Source organism: Neolamprologus brichardi, chromosome 13 (genome assembly GCF_056152115.1).
Source record: "Neolamprologus brichardi isolate AB-2024 chromosome 13, ASM5615211v1, whole genome shotgun sequence".
In the NCBI taxonomy this organism is placed as follows: domain Eukaryota; kingdom Metazoa; phylum Chordata; class Actinopteri; order Cichliformes; family Cichlidae; genus Neolamprologus; species Neolamprologus brichardi.
The window spans coordinates 9,154,019-9,173,260 of NC_142116.1; the positions used below are offsets into that span (position 1 = coordinate 9,154,019).

The 19,242-nt window shown below is 39.5% G+C and overlaps 1 protein-coding gene and 1 long non-coding RNA gene across 2 annotated transcripts in view; one reads left to right on the plus strand and one right to left on the minus strand.

Annotated features, from left to right (window-relative positions):
• The window catches only part of LOC118453725 (uncharacterized), a 36,892-nt gene extending 22,915 nt beyond the window's left edge, over window positions 1-13,977 (minus strand). The window contains exons 1-2 of the long non-coding RNA XR_004843421.2: window positions 13,796-13,977; window positions 3,460-3,631 (exon numbers count right to left, since the gene is read on the minus strand). This is a non-coding gene — a long non-coding RNA (uncharacterized LOC118453725). The remainder of the gene's footprint in view (window positions 1-3,459; window positions 3,632-13,795) is intronic.
• Window positions 13,978-14,666: 689 nt separating this feature from the next.
• six2a (SIX homeobox 2a) lies at window positions 14,667-17,869 on the plus strand. Its single transcript, XM_006783610.3, has 2 exons — window positions 14,667-15,817; window positions 17,218-17,869. The coding sequence occupies exons 1-2, from the start codon at window positions 15,258-15,260 to the stop codon at window positions 17,528-17,530; spliced, it is 873 nt and encodes a 290-aa protein (XP_006783673.1). The 5' UTR covers window positions 14,667-15,257; the 3' UTR covers window positions 17,531-17,869.
• Window positions 17,870-19,242: the final 1,373 nt, after the last annotated feature.

The following is a 19,242-nucleotide window of genomic DNA, read 5'->3' on the forward strand; positions in this document are numbered from 1 at the left end:
TCACAAAAATCTGAATGTTGACTTTGTGAATTCTTACAGTCTCCCAAAAAGTGGTAATCCTTCCACATCTTTGGTTTTAAGAGACTCCACTTCTCTAATATTTTCTGTTGTTGTCATCATTAAATTAATGATTATATCCTTGCCTTTTAAAGAAAAACATTTCTCAGTTTCAGCATTTAATATTTTGTATTTCTACTGTTTAAAATTGAAATATAGGGCTTAAATAATTTTATAGCCTTTTCCCATCTAGTTTTCCAAACAACTTTGTAAATAATTATCAATATATATATTTAAGAATTGAGACAAATCCTTTGAATAATTGATTTTGTATTTGCTTGTTGCTTTAATGAAATCTGACTTTGATAATTTAGCTTAATGAGTATCTTTCACCATTATAAGACCTGTTATAAGCATGGAGACATCAACCAGACAGCTGCAGATGCACGCTCAAACTCACACACATGCACACACACACACACACACACACACACACACACACACACACACACACACACACACACACACACACACACACACAGAGGACTGTGTTAATGAGAGTGTACTCTCCTTCTGTTTCACTCTTTCTCACCCCATCAGGGAATATAAAGTTTAACAAGCGTTTTGCTATCAGTGACCCTGAGGAGGAAATGCACTCACCACCGAGAAATACTACTAATTACCCCAAACTCCGTGGGTGTCTCTGCTGCTGTGAGTTTTGCATGTGTGTGCAAGAAGAAAGCTTCAAGAAAGTTTCAAACAGGGTTTGTGTAGTAGGAGGTGGTGTTTTAGTGTGTGTGTGTGTGTGGTGGTGGTGGGGGGGGTTAGGTAGTAGTTAGGTTTTAGATGGGTAGGTGGAGGCTAATTTATGTCAGCACTATAGCAAGCTCCAAGATTTATTGATGGTAAAGCAATACAGGGAGATCTGCTTCTTCAAAAATGCTCTGCAGCTCCCTCCTGCTCTACACACATAACTTAATGCCCTCCACCTTCCACCTCCCACCTCCTATTATACAACATGTCTGTCTTTCACACCGAAGCCGACTGTAATTGTAGAGGCCGTACTGTTGCTGTGCTGACGCAAAGGACATATGGTCCTGAAAGAAACCATTAGAAGTATTGGGGGGTGGTGCTTGAATTCTGTCTCAGTCTTACACTCACTCACGCACACACAGAGATGCACACGATTCCAGTGCACATGACCCATTCCATGTTTTCCCCATCCATATAAAATGACAGAATTCTTTAAATTTGTGGTGAGATTAGAGCAAAAAAAGTTGTCCTTTGGAGGTAAAGGGAATTTACCAGCTGAGACTGGACAATAATTTGCAAATGGGAGAGGTGGGAGTATTAACACAAGGAAGGAAATGCCCTGTAAATTTTTGGGAGTGATGTCTGTTTCTCAGTATCAAAACTCCATGGGTGTATTTTTTGTACTTCTCTATAACATTTATACTGTTATTTATGTGCAGACTTTAGAAGGGTAGATATGTGTTGGTATGCCATTTACAACCGTTTGTTTCATGACTTTGAGTCAGAGTAAGATGTTTGAGTTTCTGAATTCTTAAAGACTTTAACATTTTGTCGTTCGTTATCACGTCCAGCCTGAATGGAAACACTTTGAAATGACCTTAATTCCTAAATTGGTAAATTCATAATTAAACTTTATTTAATAGTTGTTACTGTTAACAAATAATGAAGTGATAATAATTTTATCAACTAGTTATTAGAGTGTTACAAAGTTGTTACTTGTGTTTACATCTGTAAAAAGACGTTTGGGGTGAATCGCATGTAGATTGTTGTTTATTTTTTAATTTCCCTCATTTTTGTTTACTTTCACTCGAGGTTCCGTGAGGTTTTGAGACCACGTTTGGTTAGGCGTAGGAAAAGATTGTGATTTGGATAAAAATACTGTCAACGGGAAATAACACTAGTCTGGCTATTGCCATGTTGCAGAACCAACGCTAAATTACAGGCAGTACTGGCAGTATTTGAAGCTCTAGGTATGAGAACTGGCTCACTGATCAGTAATGAAATATCTGCTATTAAATGGTAATAACATGTGGTAATCATTAAAAAGGCATAACTGAGAATATAAAATGTTGATACTAGTAAAGTGTATTTGTTATAGCTGTGGTAATAAAACATTATAATTCATAAATTATTATTGTATTACACAAACTGATGATATAGATAAACATGCATTATAAACTAATTATATAAATATTAATATTTATACCTTCATTGTTTAAAAAAAAAAGAAGCAAAATAAAAATTTATTAAAGTACAATTAACTATTATTTGGACTTTATAAGCAGAGGTTATCATCAAGTGTTACCTCAAAAGGTATTCCTGTTAGCTATAATAGCTTGGACACATGTGTCCATGGGTATCTCTTCTGTTGATGTCAAGCAGAAGGAACTTCAAAGTCATGTTCTAGTATGTTCAGTATTTTTATATGCAGGCCTGGGTTCTCTCCCAGTCGAGGTCGTTTCAAAAGAGCTGAAGGCTTATAAAAGCCATGTTAGGGTTATTATGTACATCCTATCTGCCTCAGCCTTCACTGACCCACGCACACACACACAAACTGTGTGTACGTGTTTTTGTGTGTGTGTGGTCATTAGGCAGAGCTACAGTGGAATCCGTTTACTCTCATAATTTTTGCTGTTCGTTTTTGTGAGCCTGAGAGGAGGAACGAACATCCTGAGTTTATTGGCCATTAGAGAGCTCTAGATGTGTGTGTGCATGTAAGATTGTGTTGGTGTGTTGAAGTGTGTGTGTGTGTGTGTGTGTGTGTGTGTGTGTGTGTGTGTGTGTGTGTGTGTGTGTGTGTGTGTGTGTGTGTGTGTGTGTGTGTGTGTGTCAGGAGAGCCAGTTTGTTTGGCTAAGTGAGGCAATTTTGGTCTTTAAGTATCTCATGTCACTTCCCCTGAAACAGGGGCAAGTGATACAAGTGCTCCATTCTTAGCATCACAACACACACAACCACTTGCATGGACACTTACACACATTTCACTCACACTATTCGGGCACCATTTTGATTGGAATATTTGATCTTGGACATTATTTTCAGACTGTAAATTTGTATTTCAATAATGCTCTTGAAACTACTCTAAGTAGTAAAACAAAAAGCAATTTGTGATTTTACAATATGAGGCTTTAGCCCTCTAGAGTTATTTACTTTATGTATGAGCTTCTAATTATTTTTCTTCTGCTACAGTTGGGTCACATACTCTTCTTTTGTGTGCATGCCCTTGTCTTTCAAAGCCTAATGTAAGCAAATTAAAAGGACTTATGACTGATGTAATTGAAAACAAAGCACTTGATCCCCAAAACAGATTCACTGACATGCTTAGAAAAAAACCTATAAACCTCAAACATGTGCTCCAGTACATCACTGAAGGAAATGTACGTATGCCTGTCAAATGCAGCATAATTCCTTAAAGTCCAGTAAGATGTTACCTGATTGGCTCTTCAGGGTGGTCCTCTGATTAACCCGACTAGCTGGGAAGCAGACGGCTTTGATCTATGATTGGAGAGGTCACTCTCTGAGGTCAGCCAGCGTCCGCAGTGAATCTTAGGAGGCCAGTGATGAAGTTTTTGAGGAGCAGCTTTCCAAAATGAGACGTGACACCTAATTTCACATAAAAAAGAAAGAAAAAAAGTTAGCAGCATGCATGAGAGTGAACTCATACTGACTTGCATTGAAGTTAACAGCTCACCGCGGTCCTTGACTTAAAAAATCAGTTTCTTCATGCAATCAGATGTTTTTTGACAAGCTTTAAAATGAACACCCTTTTAAATTAGATGGATGATTGGGTGATATAGCGTGTGTGAAATCCTTACATATTGTTATGTTTATGGCAAATACGATATGTGATCAAACTAATGTTTAGTGGAATCACCTGTGCTCCAAACTGCATGATGTATGTTTGCTACAGTATTCTCACAGCAATGTGTGAAATTATTTGGACAAGTGACTTGTGCTGAGCAACAATATGGCATAATAATGTAGCCATGAACTACATCCCCAAAGATTGAAACCAAAAACGGAAAAAGTTGATTGCAAGGTTAGTCTGCACTTAGACTGACAGTCAGTCGATCACCTTCAACACATCATTTTATAGCTCTGATTTCCTCTTGTTTATTTTTGTCAGTTTTATTGGTTTTTAAATCAGTGTTTAGCAAAAACAAGGCATTTGTAGGCCTTTCATTTTTTCTGAAATAATAACAGTACACACAAATCAATTAGTTATTATTATTTTCCAACTTGGTAAAATAGCTTTAGGTTGGATATCAGTCTGTAAATTAGTATCACACACTCTCTTAATCTATCCTTTCTGTGTCGTTGCTTTTTCCTTCCCCACTGCTTCTTTGTCACTGCTGTAACTTTTCATCCCCTCTGTTGAGTCAGAGGAAGATGAACTCTGAGCAGCTGTGTTACTCCCTGCCTAAGTGAGTTATGGCAAGCTGCTGTCCTCTTGGCTTTTATTGATAATATTACACTGGCTGATGTAAATATGACTCCGCCTCCACCCTCTGTCATCCTAATGCAAACCTGGAGCTCGCATCTGTGCTTGTGTGTGCGTGTGCGAGGTGAATGAATTTAACGTCTGCTCGTCTGTAACGGGCGAACGAGTAAGGAAGTCAGGCCCCAGTTCACTGTGTATCAGTGTTTGTGTACAAGTGTTTGTGTGAGTGTGTGTGTCGCAATCGCTTCCTGACCCCAGGACACTCCTTCCCCAGGTAGAAGCACAACGTCAGGCTTCATGCAGTTCGCCGGAAATATCGAGCTGAGACTCGACATGATAAACAGCACAGTGCATTGAGCTGGCTAAAAGAATATCCTGCCTTCATGCGTGTATATATTTTTTATCTGTCCATGCTGGGCTGCTGTGACTTCCCGCAGTGCTGTAAATAATATGTCTTTTCACAGGTGGATGTCTCCATGCGATGCACACTCGGGAACAGGACTGGATTTTACTGCCGCATGTGATTTTATAGCTGTCATTTCTCTTTATTCCTTTTTTTTTTTTTTTGAATTAGACATTCATCATTGTTGCTCTAGAAAAACAAATGTGAAAATGATCAAAGTGCACTAAAACACAACTGCAAGAGAAGACACGCACGTTTGAGACACCAGCTGCATGGCATGCACTCATTAGGTTTTTGCTGCCCTGACCTCAAGGTGTAAATTCTACATTAATGCCTCGTCTATTAGTTAAACCAAACTCTGAAAGACACACACATCCTTTACATCCACGCACACACACCAGCACGCATGTCACACATACATGTGCATATTCAGAAAAGCACACGGAGAGCCGTGCAGCAGCTGTCCACCACCCACACACTCCAACCATGCCACCGCCTCTCCACACACACACCAACACAATCAAGCCCACTGTACCACATTCACTGCATTCTACCATTCCTCTTACACAGACAGGCAGGAAGCAAATGTGTCATTTATTAGAGCCTGTTTCCAATCTGTGCTGATGATGAATATCTCCGATCTCCCCATGCTGCTCCTGAATATTCTGAGACAAAGGCCTCTTATGAAATTATACTGTCATTAGGATGACTGCTCTGATTAGATATTGAGACTGGATTAGCCATCTGCTTGGCTCTTTGGCAGAGGAATGATTTGATCTGAAATAATTACCATTTATTCCTTCATGAGAACACACAGAAGGTTTTAGTTTCAAAACACGATAGGCCATGTTTATCTTGAGCGGCAAAGAATTTCCTCGTGTGGAGGAATTCTTTAAAATGGGGTCCTGTGCTGTTTATATATCCTGTTTAAACTTTAACTGGATTTTTAAGGTGAATGTAAAAGGCGCACTTTCAACTACTTCTCAGATCTTAATTATTCAGAGATATTTTTATGATTTTCACAAAAATATTTAGCCTGCCATGCATATTAAGGAAACGAGACAGCACACTGTTTTGAACCCTTATAACCAAGTTTAAATTTTAGATTTTTAATACTTCTTACAGTAAAAGCTTGTTTCCGTACGACAGGCAGCATTGAGGAATGGAGATTGACGGGTATCAGTAGTTGCCACTGTGGAATGGACATATGTAGCAATTTATCACTTGTCTCTCAGCACATGCGTGGGTGGCCCCACAGCGGGTATTATTGCAATTTAGGAGCAATTGACAGTAATCCCCCTCTTGCTTATGTGAAAGCTCATCATCCCTTCACCGTCCAGCAGCCGCACATCTTCACTAGAACGGACCTCCAGAGCTGATATACGTCGTAGCTCGTGTTCTGTATCATTATCTGCTCGTCTCGCTCTTTATCGGGGTGGTCTGTAGAGGCATGTCAGAGAATAATACACTCAATGAAAAAATCGTGCAGATCCACTAATGGCAACTTAGTTGTACGTGTACTTAAGTCATGAGCTCTACTGTATTAACGGGAAACCATTAATAATAAGAATAAGCAACCTGATCATGAAATCCTAAATAGCTTCACAGTAGGTTGGTGTATAGCAAACTCAAATACAGTAATGGCCTCTTTTCTCCTCTGAGCTACGGAAGAATTTACCTAAAGTTTGATTTTGGGGCAAATCTAAAAATACTGCAGTGGCTTATGGTGGCAAAAAGAGTTGACACAAAATAAACTCTCAGTTCAGCGGGCAGTTCCCTCACCTCCGAGAAATCACTAAAGAACAAGATACTTAAATAAGTTTTGTGTGAGTGGCAGTTGGAGTCAGATTCAGTTAGCGAGTAGTGAGCGTCTGAGCTAACTCAGCCTGCTGCTCGGCCGCGCTGTATTTACTGCTTTGTTGTTTTTTCATCCAGGAAGTATGAAGTGTGGCTACTATATAGAAATCAGGGTGAGAAGGTCACAGTGACGTTGGCCTCAAAACACAGAACAGGAAGAACAGGAAGCTCTTCATCTAGCCGTAATTTCGGTAAGGCTGCAGATAATACAGGGAATGTAAAACTGTGTGTTTAGAAATATATATTTCCAAATGAACATTTAAGTCGAAAGATTATGTAAAGAAATGGCTTTAATCTGATCTAGTCCCACACAGCTATAGCCCCTAAACACAGTACAATATTCTAAGACTGTGATTTTTGCAGAATTGCAAATGCCATTAAAAAACATCTTTAGCAGATTATAGACTTAAAGGAGCTGAAAAGTTTATGGTCCAGGGAGAAAATACATATGAAGATCATTCAGAATATAAGTCTTTGCTTTTAGTACCTATATCGTATGCACCGATTCAAGAGACATTTTTGAACTGAGAAATATAATAATGTTACAGCTGTGCAAATCCAGATTTAATTTGAACTAAAGTTTTAGAAAGTAAGACGTTGAATTAGGGGCATAAACAGGAACACTATAAGCAATATTGTGTAATGATGTATGAGGCAGTTCCTCAGCTTAGGCCCCATCTTTTCTTTTCTTTCCTTTTTTCTTTTGTTTTGAATAGCTGCGGTTTCCATATGCTCCGATTGACTATAATTGTTAGTTTCCTGGACGAAGGTTTGCAGGCATTTAATGTACCCCGCAGGCAGAATTAAAAAGCTATCTCGAAATCTAATGCTTCCATATAAAAACAAATGAGTGGCACACTGTGCACACTTCTATTTACAAAGTAAACACTTGCCTTCATCTCCACAATATCTCATGTTATCCTCAATAGCGAGCAGAATGCAACAAAAGGTTTGATGGATGGCTTGGATCATAGTCCGAGAAGTCATTTAGATGATGAAAGTAGACACATTTTAATGGGCTTTTTTGGAGGATTCAGATTTACTGAATGCATGAAAAAAAGATAATAAAAAAAACTACACTGCAAAGACAAGGCAACAGCACCACAATGTTATCCAAAGGCTACGCTTCGCTTTCTGGGGTGATATGACCAGTGATGACACCATGAATAAGTCCCCAGATGAGGTTTGTGTTTTGTGAAAACAACAACCAGATGTCTGAGAGAATTTATCTGTCTTTGTGCATGTTTGCATTCTTATTATCATTATCCATGGTTACAGCATTGCTCTTGGGAATGTTGTTATGATTATTTAGCACATCACTTTGGTTCAAAATGAAATATCTCAGTCACTGAATTGCCAACTTTTTTGCATTTGTTACAGCTATCCATGGTGTCGAGAAGGTGAAACTGACTTGACTTTGGGTATTTCTCTGTCTGTCTCTTACAGATTTGGCATGTAGAGATAAAAGTCTCAAGGTATACTGGATAGATTTCCATGAAACTTGGCAGATTTACTGTGCCCAGAGGATAAGTCCTATTGACTTTGCTTATCTTTCGAATCTTTAGAAGGAAATGAACAGGTGTGGCTAAGGACCTTAAAAATAGCCCCATTCATTTTAGGTAACCCAGCACTTGTGTTTTTTGTGACTTATTTGAAATCTCAATGAAATTAAGTACTTTTTGAAATAAAATGTATTCTCAAGTTGTGCATTTCCTACAACAAATGTTAAAATACAAACTGTGAAAATTACGGGCTATTGAGTGGCACCAGATTGTATAAGATTATTAGCATTAATCCTGCTAAACAAGACAATGATGGATTTGCTTCTTCGAGAATGTTGCAATGCTAGCATTAGCATTTAGTATCTAAGCGCACATACAACTGAGGTTTGTAGAAAAAATTAAATAAGTAAACTTTTCAAGCCAGTGTATCAGAACACAGTTAAACAAAGCACCAATCACATTAAAAAGTCATTGTCTGTCATCTCCATGCAATAAAATACACAGTGTAGTGTGATATAACAAGACATTTCTCTCTGGTACAGTATCAGTACAACCACTGACTCTATCATGGAAGTATTTACTGCCCATATGGCCAGTGACATGGGGTCAGGCCTTGTGTTTCAACTAAAACCACGAAGTGCTGTAAAAAACCCTACATACAGGAATGGATACAAATTCAAGCATTAGCGCGTTGCTAATTACTCCAGTTGCTTTTAATAAATTCTTTCCTGACATACGAGTTCCAGCACTGAAAAAAAGGAAGAATGTTGCATGAGGAAAAAACATTAAGGAAATCCTGCAGACTTTCGCCATAAGTAGAAAATACAATTGTAAGAACTCAAAGATTCACACAGGAATCTTACAGTCTCCCAGGTTCAACCCAAAGAGAAAACTCAGTTTATGAATTCACATATTTTCTTGAACAAAAATAGAAACCTGGCCATCCAAGCTATCTTTACTGAAAGACTTAACAAGCAGACAGGACTGTAAAACCTGCAGAGAGCTATAGAGATTTCTGTGGGTAATTTGAAATGTTGTTTTGTGTGTTACTGCTTCCAGTTTCCAAAATAAGCTCTGACCTTCTTCACACTGAAATAACATTTGTGGTATCACATTCAAGTCCCCTTTATATTTATTTTAGGGGTGGAGCAAAATCTTCCCTCCTATTTCTTGGCAAAAGAGGTATTTTGTGTTCTGCTGCAAATATTACATGATCAGAAGCATTTGGTTATCATGATCCAATTATACCGCCCAGCATTCTGTCTACTTTGATGCAGAGCAGACCAAAGTTTATCTGATCCTACATATTGGTCCCATGGTAGTTTCTTAGTTGCTTGGTGTAACAAAATACTGCAAAGGAGCGAGTTAATTTCTTGCTAGGTTTGCAATTTATTGTTAACAACCAGCATCACAAGATGCACCAACTATGCATGAAAGTTCATATCAACTGTAGGTTTTAAGATTAAACAAAAAGTTTACTCTAAAAAGGTTTTTTTTATTAGTCTTATCCAATGTAGGCAAAATAAAAATAAGAAAAGAAATAAAATCCTTACTTCATAGTAATGCCTTTAAAAGACGAGGCTGCATACTTTGCCCTATTTTCCAAATTATGTATGATGATAACTATTAGTTCCACACAGGAGCGTGTTTGCAGTCATTTAAAACAAGCCCACAGCGCTGATATAAATCAGTGTATGTATGAAGCTGGTATACCTGCATGCCTGCACACTGCCAGTTTGACAAGAAACAGATCTGAGGGGATTTCACCATAAAGGCAGGGAACCATGAAATATCTGAGAAGTGCTGGAACCGCTCTCCTCTCCAAATTATAGCCAAATACAGTCTTATTGGTTGAGGGGAAAAGCCTTGGCAGTGCATAAAGAGCTCAGTGTGTGGCTGAAGTGACCATGCAACTCCTGAAAATAAACAGGAATCAAATGGAGTGATTGATCGAATAAATTACTTTCAGCAGCAACCAACTCTCTCTCTCTCTCACACACACACACACACACACAGACACACACAAAACAGATGCACATATATAATCTCTGTTAACCAGCTTTGCAGAAAAACGCACACTTGTAGCGATTTGCTCCAGTATTCAGACCAGCTCCAGTTTTGGTATAGGCATGTTACAGAGCAGTGTGGTGGTGGTGAGGGGACAGTGGGGTGTTAGGTGATTAATATGGTACATTAAACTGTATGAGGCACAGAATGATTTTAATTGTAGGAATTTTTGTTTTGTTTTGTTTTGTTTTGTTTTGTTTTGTTTTGTTTTGTTTTGTTTTGTTTTGTTTTGTTTTTCACGAACTATCTTGCCTGGTAGCTGGTCCATATACTTATCTGTCGCGTACGACCTCTTGATTATTTTATGTGAGATCCAGGAGGGATCCAACTGACAATATGGCAGACTTGTTGAATACTCAAAGCATTTTTAGCCCATGGTTGATTACAATAATACCTTGATGTCTCAAAAGCTTTTACAACCTAAACAAAGCAAAATAATTAAGACCGAATCTTTTACTTTTAGTTAAAATTTATAGTTATTTATACTGCTGTCATACTAAATTCATAGAGGCCTACTATAGCTTGGGCTTCAAGTAAAACAAGAAGGTGCTTGAGAAAATCTTTCCTATTTGATTTTGTTTATGCTGCTATGAGTGTGTGCACTCTGTGATGAATATCAACTGAAGGTGATGCTTAACTCACCTTTTAACTGCCAGTTAAATTGCCAGGCCCGTATAGTGTAGAGAGGGCCTGAAATGTAAACCGTCCAATCTGATGAACCTGCCAACCGGTCAGAGCCTTTCATGAGATGAACACAGGAACCCCACACAAGCAAATTCACCCACCCCTCTCCGCCCCGCCCCTCAATGACGACCCCCTCCTTGTTGCTTGCATGTGTGGTTTAGTGAAATCTCCTCCTTGTGCTATAGGATAGCCCTAGCCTCTAGGGTAACAAGATAGATGTAAACAACCAATTATTGGATAGGCCCTCATTCACATCCCCTTAACCAGTATAGACACAGAGGTTCTGGCTTTAATAATTTCTTTCCCTCTATCTAACATTTGGATGTCTTTCCCAAAAAACTGATACTTATCAAGCTTGTGTTGTGCTCGTCTCAGGTCAGTGTATTCAGCAGCAGTCTTACCCAATCCAAGCCACATCCTATTCCTGTATACGTTAACACAGTCTATACAACACATGCACACATACATCTTGCAATAATCAGCTCAATTAGAGGAGGTCGTGGTGGAGAGTGGCTGAGGTGAGCAGTGGGAGGCTGTGAAAATAGGGGGTTGGCTATTAGGAGAAATATGATCTCTATTCATCAGCAGCTGTAATAATTACCATTTCAGAAACAGATCCTTCTGATCAAACTGATCCCTGGAAACAAGTGGTTTACAAACACTGTCAAGAGCCAGACATCGGACCCCTGTCACTGCCGATATATAGACAAAGATCTGACCTGGCCAATCCCACTGCGATGAAGATACTTTGTATATGCAGTCATATTGTCAGTGCTTGTTTAACTCTACTCTGATTTGGCTATGGACATTTCTAATCGTTAACCTATCAAATGCACAGCGAATGAGATGTAACAGGCATTTTAAAAAATAACAAATATCAGTGTGAGCAGGAGCATGTCAAAAACACAAGTGGGACAGTAAGATTATCTGAAAGAATTTTATGTCAAAGGTCTGGTACCATGTAAACTTATTTTGACAGAGACGTGAAATTAGACTGAATACCTGTAAGAAGGTGATCACATGAGAGTAACACAAAGACTTATGATAAACTGAACTGAACAGGTGCTCACATGTAGCCTCAGACCTTATTCTCGTTAAATCTTCAGTGCTGAAGTTTAAGCTGAGATCAAGACAAAAAAGCGAGAGAAAGAGAAAATAAAAAGAGTTCAGTAGGGAGCATCATCAGTCTGTAAGGACAAACGAACAAATTATTTAGCCTCATCACAAATATTTGAGTGTACAGAGTAACTTCTTTGGATTGCTGCCGGTGTAATCGCAGCAGCACATTCGCCACTGGGAGAACCTCGATCATCAAACTCGATTACGAGGCGTTTGGGTGTTTGCGTTAGATGAGTTGAGATGATAAGCTTTATCTGAAATCGGTTTAAAATTTCATATCAGTCAAATTTTGTTTTACAGGCCTCACAATGATTTTTATTAATAGTCTGAATTAAAAGCGCAAGCGCAGGGTGAAGTTAAAAAAAAATATATAAATATAATTATAATTTAAATATAATATATGTAAACTATTATTATTATTATTATTATTATTATTATTATTATTATTATTACACGTTTAAATTGCCCTTTTAATTTTCTCACTATCCAGGCGAGCCAGGTCGGTGCCGGTCCCCTGACGATTACCGTCAGTCAGCCTAATGCCGTAATACTCTGAGAACTGGGCTTCAGGCGAAACCAAAGTCAATTTATTAAACTGAGGGAGGACACAGGGCGGAAACAGGAATGAGGTTTCTCTTACAGGAGCCTTCGTCTGTGGTGATGAACCAATTTCACAATTACACTATTCATTTAATAATTTATTAATTTAATTTTAAAAAAGAGAAAAAAACAGAAAAACAGCAGCGGCTGCGATGCCTCACTGCCTTAGCGAGAAATATTGACAATGGATTGGATGGATGGTGGACTGTGGATTGGGTAACTTACTTAAATGATTTCGACCGACAATACCACTTTAATTTTACATGCCTGAGATTTGAGGTAGCTGCTGTAATTTATTTGCAACCTTTCCAAAATTCTAAAATTCAAGTAGGCCTATGACGAAACTGCTCCTATTAAATCATGTTAACAGCAACAACAACATCTAATAATAATAATAATAATAATAATAATAATAATAATAATAATAATAATAATAATAATAATAATTCTGTACACTTCATACCATTATTTCACAGCCGTCAGCACCTCGTTTCTTTCTGGAATCTCTCCAAGCTTTTTAGTTCTGCACTGATAATATATGATGAGAACATGATGATGAGCGTGTGTGTGTGTGTGTGTGTGTGTGTGTGTGTGCGTGTGTGTGTGTGTGTGTGTGTGAAGTGATGTGACACCGAGGGTGGGTGTACCTGACAATCGTATCTCTAATGAAGCGGTCCCATGGTGAGGCGATAGAAATCTACCAACTGGTCAATCTTTGGTTCAGCAGTCAGTAACACGCACGCATGCCCTCGAGTACCTGAGTCCAACTAGAAACCTGAGTTTTTGCGCACAAGTTTGGCTGCTCCCGGTTTCTTTTAGGTCGTCCTATCATATATATAAATACCTCACATCACTCACTTCTCCTCAGTTAACTATAAAACCTCCTCTCATTTTACCCTTAAACACCTTTCACTTTCACATAAGCTCCCCTCCTTACAGCCATACTCTCAAAAAAAATGTAATCGTCATATTAAAATGATTACTTAGGTCTTGTCTTCAGATCTCATATGTCAGTCCTTGAGATAATTTACTCGCTGATGCGCTAAACCTCGTGAGTCAGATGACAGAAATACGGACGAAAATATTTGTCTCACCGGTGTGCTGATTGAAGCCGTTTTTCTTCTTCGCTGTCGCCTGCCAGACTTTCCTTCTTCTCCGCTCTTTGTCCCGCACACTCCACTGCGCACACGACCACCTTATTTCCCCATGAAGCGGCTGCACACCTTGAGATTGTTTGCCTATCTGTGCGCTCCTGCAGCTGCTTCCTCGCCACTCATTTAGATATTCATAATCTTTGTCATCACATGCATAATCCACTTCAGCTCAACACATACTTCGCAAAAAAATTATAAGATTTCTTTAGTTGCTATTAATATAGAAATGTCATGTTTATTTAGGTCTAAAACTGATACGACGTATTTGAGAGTATGACTAGACAAAGTCTGCTTGTAAAACAAATAACTTTTTAAACTTTATTCTAACGTATTTTTGTTATTTTAAATACCTCTCTATAGAATTCCGGTTTGTGAATATTATAATTAACAAATCGGGTGATGGTTCACTGCACTCCTACATCAGCACCTTAGAGTTTAAGTCTCGTTTCAATCCTCGGGAGCAGAAATAGTCTGACTCACTTTTGGTCATATTTATATTTTTTCGTTTACTAGAAGAAAAATATACTTTATAAAGAAGTGGCAGCATTTTTTTTTCAAACCCGTGTAACAATCTGTCACTTGTTGACAGTTATTTCACGTCTTTGGAATAATGAAGACACTAACTTTAAAGTTCCAAGCATTAAGGAGATCTTGATTGATTTGTGAGAGCTGCCAGGGACATGAAGACAAACTGCACCAGGCTCCGTGCACTCTGGCGCCATCCTTCCCCGGGCTGTGGGATCAACGCCGCTCTACTCATCCACGCTCCTCACAGCTTTACGCTCTTTGGCTGCCTGAGGTGTCTGTCAACGTGAAGGGGAAGAAAAAAGTGTTTTAGAAGGAAAAATCTGAGCAATTCTTCTATTGGTAGGCGGGCTGGTCGTGAAGGGAACAATCAGGTTGATTTTGCTAGGGAGCCACCTCAAAGCATATCGGGTTACTTTGAGTGACAGGGTAACCATGGCAAATAATTTGACTAAGGCTATTGTCTTATCCTCACCATCCGTGGGTCAGATAACCGACCAATCAGAGTTCATATAATCGCTTGTCTTGCCAGCTTAGAATAATATTATTAAAACGAGCCAGCGAGCCCGGTCTCCGGGAGTAGTTTATGTTGAAACGGCATAGAAAAGGTGGAGGACGGTGGAAGGAGTAGCAACTTTCTTTCTTAGCAACTTTATGGAGAATAGTCGCCTGGGGTTTCGCATGGCTGAACGGACTTGAGCTTATTCCATAATACGCAGTTGGACTTTGCCTAACCTTGGGCACTTTTACGTTTTAGGTAACTCTTTTGGGGACTTTTTGACGCGTATGGACTTAATGCGTTTTGATTTAATGAGACACTGAGAGGAGAGACGTGGAAGTAAGGTACAATATAATCTGTATTGGTTTACTTGTCGCCATGTCCATGCTTCCGACGTTTGGTTTTACGCAAGAACAAGTGGCTTGTGTCTGCGAAGTCCTCCAGCAAGGGGGGAACATCGAGCGTCTTGGGCGCTTTCTGTGGTCCCTCCCGGCGTGCGAGCACCTCCACAAAAATGAGAGTGTTCTCAAAGCGAAAGCCGTAGTTGCTTTTCATCGGGGGAACTTCCGAGAGCTCTACAAGATCCTGGAGAGCCACCAGTTTTCGCCGCACAACCACCCGAAGCTGCAACAGCTGTGGCTCAAAGCGCACTACATCGAGGCAGAGAAGCTGAGAGGCCGTCCGCTCGGCGCCGTAGGGAAGTACCGCGTCCGGAGAAAGTTCCCCCTGCCCCGCTCTATCTGGGACGGAGAGGAGACGAGCTATTGCTTTAAAGAGAAGAGCAGGAGTATCCTCCGAGAGTGGTACACGCACAACCCTTATCCATCCCCACGGGAGAAAAGAGAGCTGGCCGAGGCCACGGGACTCACGACCACGCAAGTCAGCAACTGGTTCAAAAACCGACGGCAGAGAGATCGAGCGGCTGAGGCAAAGGAAAGGTAGGAGTATATTTACTTCTTAAAACAGACGCTAATCTCAGATTAGATTATCTTATTTTTTTTTTTTATCATTGTCACATCAAGTAAAACATAGGAGGTAGTTCCAAACTGTTGCTGAGTCACGGACTGCCACTGCTGACTCTGTACGCAAAAATAAATTTCTGACCTACATCTGGAAATGTATTTGACTTAGATAGCATGGACATATTCTCAGATCTTATTCAATCGCCACAAACTAAAGTTGCACTGTGTGTATTTCTGTGATAACTGTATAAGCCCCTATTAAAAGTTGAAACGCACGAAATGAAAGACGTGTTGTCAGGTAAATTACAAGGTTATAAAAGTTGCTTTTACCCCACTTTTATGTTTTAGTAACCACACTGATTATAACGTGAAACTTGACTTTCACGTTAAGATCAGAGAAGAAATATATGCAGACTACTGTGAATTACAGACACTGGATGAACACATAGTATATGCAAGGAAACATATCAGAACACGTATGAAAGATGTTTTGCGGTGTAATTGATGTGGCTTGTTGTCTGGCCTTCATATCAGCCAGGCTGACATTTCATTATGAGTCGTTTGCCCATTTCAGAGTTTGGAAATTATACAGTCAGGCATGTAGAGAGGTGTGGGAGATGTGTTTTTGTCAGGTGTTCACTGGGTCGGTGTCTTCTTTCACCCCCTGGCCACTAATTCGGGCTTAAAGCTCCACGTAAATCATGTCTTCCCACTGAGAAAAGCCTCACAGCAAACCTATGAACTATGCCATACGCAGTACGCACGCGTTTCAGAATGATTAGGCCTGTCATTTATTTAGAGCTGTGGACAAGCTCTCCTCGAGTGGCCGAGGACTTGCTCAGTTTGAGCTTCTCCACAGGTCACTATGGTTAAATTAACTTGCTCTAAAAGTTTCATGCAAGTTCAGTAGTCAGATGGATTTATTATCTTCCAGTCACTCTCTACTACTATTTAACATAGCGCTTCTGTAGTGAATTGAGCCTCTAATTATTTTTGCTGGCTGAGTGATTGCATCTGGGCACACGTGCCTCAACGTATTCTCGTGTGAACATTAATAAATAACCAGACTAAGAACTGATACATTAATGAGATTATTATGGCTGTTGTAAATGTGTCACAACCCAATAAATATTCTAGTAAACACAACAGAATTGTGTGTGCCACTTTAATTCAAGTGTGTGTTCATGTTCATATTTTTAATGCAATCTTAAACATGTTAGGCTACAATTAGCTGGTGTCTTTGTTCCTGTAGATTTTACTCCGAGATATGAAAATTTCAGTTAACCTAAATCTGCCTGGTTATTATGCACTTTTTCGCAGTGTTGTAATTCCGCATTTGTACCAAACTGATGTGTGACTTTGGTTTCTGTTCGCAGAGAAAACAACGAGAACTCCAACGGCAACAGTCACAACCCATTGACTTCTTCTATTAATGGAAATAAAACTATTTTGGGGAGCTCGGACGACGATAAAACACCTTCTGGGACTCCGGATCATACGTCTCCGAGTCCGGCTCAGCTCCTCGGCGCAAACCCCGGTTTACCGTCCCTGCATGGCCTTGCGCCCCCGCCGGGACCCAGCGCAATCCCGGTACCCAGCGGCCCAGACTCGATGCACCATCACCACTCATTGCATCATGACACCATACTGAACCCTATGTCTTCTAATCTAGTGGACCTCGGCTCTTAAAAGCCGTCACTGAAGGGAGACGGAGAGCGCCATTTTTTGGGGAAAATAATTTACGAGGTGGTGTGAGTTAAGCTTCAAGCACTTGCGGCACGGTGCAAGGCAGACATACTGGAACACTGCGAAAACAGCCACCGTAACAAATCATTTAGTCTCATATTCAACCTTTAAAATCTTTTTCAACAAGTGGAGAGGGGAAAACCTGCCAGTGAGCGCAACACCTCCTCTTATCCCCAAACTGAACGAGCCCTTGTTTTGGGGATTTTCTAGAATCAAGAGTTCAGAGCAGAGCACTTAAGAACTTTCCAAATATACTTACCAGGACCCTACCGAACTCCCCCCCCCCCCCCCCCCCCCCCCTTAATTCGCTTGAGGAAAATATAATTTGGAAAAAGTAAGTAAAAGTAGTAGTTTTTTGAGATGGCTTGTTTTGCTGCAGGGCTGGGGATAAAACATTGATAAAAAGAAAGAACAGAAGAAAAGAAGGAAGAAAGAAAGAAAACTTTACCGGAATGTAAAAACGTAATATGTTATATTGTTGAAAACAATAACAATAAAGTGTCTTAATTCTTGTTACTATTAGCCTACAGTTGTTATTTTAGGGGTTTAGATTAACCTTTATCACCAGACTCTATGGGCACAAAGTTAAGGGTACCCATCGCCTTTCTGTTTACATGGGGTTTTTAAAGAGAGCCATAAACGGTTATTTTTGTTTGTTTGTTTGTTTGTTTGTTTGTTTGTTTGGGGGAGGTTGGGCTGATGGAGTATGCCAGTTAAACGTGTCTCATAGGGGCCGTGATAAGATAAAATATTCTAACCCCTTGATATTATTGTTATAATTATTTGCATTTTAATTTGGGGAGAGACTGCATGTAAACTCTGCGATAAATGATGAAACATAAAAAGATTCACCTATAGTTTCATATACCCTTTACAATAAAAAAAAAAACAAAACACGTGGAATAAAGTCGAGAATTTCTTTGATTCTGAATGATTCTTGACATTTCCTTGGCATTTTTTTGTCTCTTACGGGTCACCTCCTTATAATATTATAAAACCATATAAGCTGGAAGACAAAATATATAAAACTTTAGGAAACATTTGTTAGAGAATCTGCAGGTAAACGTCGATATTTACGGTGTTACAGAAGTATTGCTTGAACGATAGTATTTAGGATTTATGATAATTTGTAGTTTCAGTTCAGGATACTTAGACATTTTTCCCTCCAGCTCATTTATGTAATTTTAAATGCAGAACAACACATAAACCATGTATTCAGCCTTATTTCCTCTGGCTTTTTAAATGTGCTCTAAGCCACCACTTCCCAACGTTAGGAAAATGATCAGATAGCATTACTGAAAATCAAAAGCTGTTAGCCTCTGACACATATATCTCCTGCAAGAAAGGGGATATTGTGTTCTATGTGTGGGCAGACTGTCGGGTCGATATCCCGGGATTATCTCTCTTCTAATCATAAACGCTGCGAGGGAACCTTAATGGGGGAAAATGCAAAGCGGCATCTGTTGCTTCCCACGGTTGCAGTTTTAAAAAACAGATAGATAGGTAGATAGGTAGATTTTTCAATTTTAAGGACATGAGGTCAAAGTTCATCCAAGTGATTATTGCCGATTTTTTGTTTCTTTTTAAGAAAAGCTCCGCACGCAGTCCAATGTTTTGTAAAAACATCACTCGAAGCATGTGGCATGTGGCCATGG

Excerpts from the sequence above, each read along its gene's own strand:
- six2a (XM_006783610.3), top strand. The coding sequence starts at position 15,258 with ATGTCCATGCTTCCGACGTTTGGTTTTACGCAAGAACAAGTGGCTTGT. Across the intron at positions 15,818-17,217 it reads GCGGCTGAGGCAAAGGAAAG|AGAAAACAACGAGAACTCCA; the intron begins GTAGGAGTATAT and ends TTCTGTTCGCAG.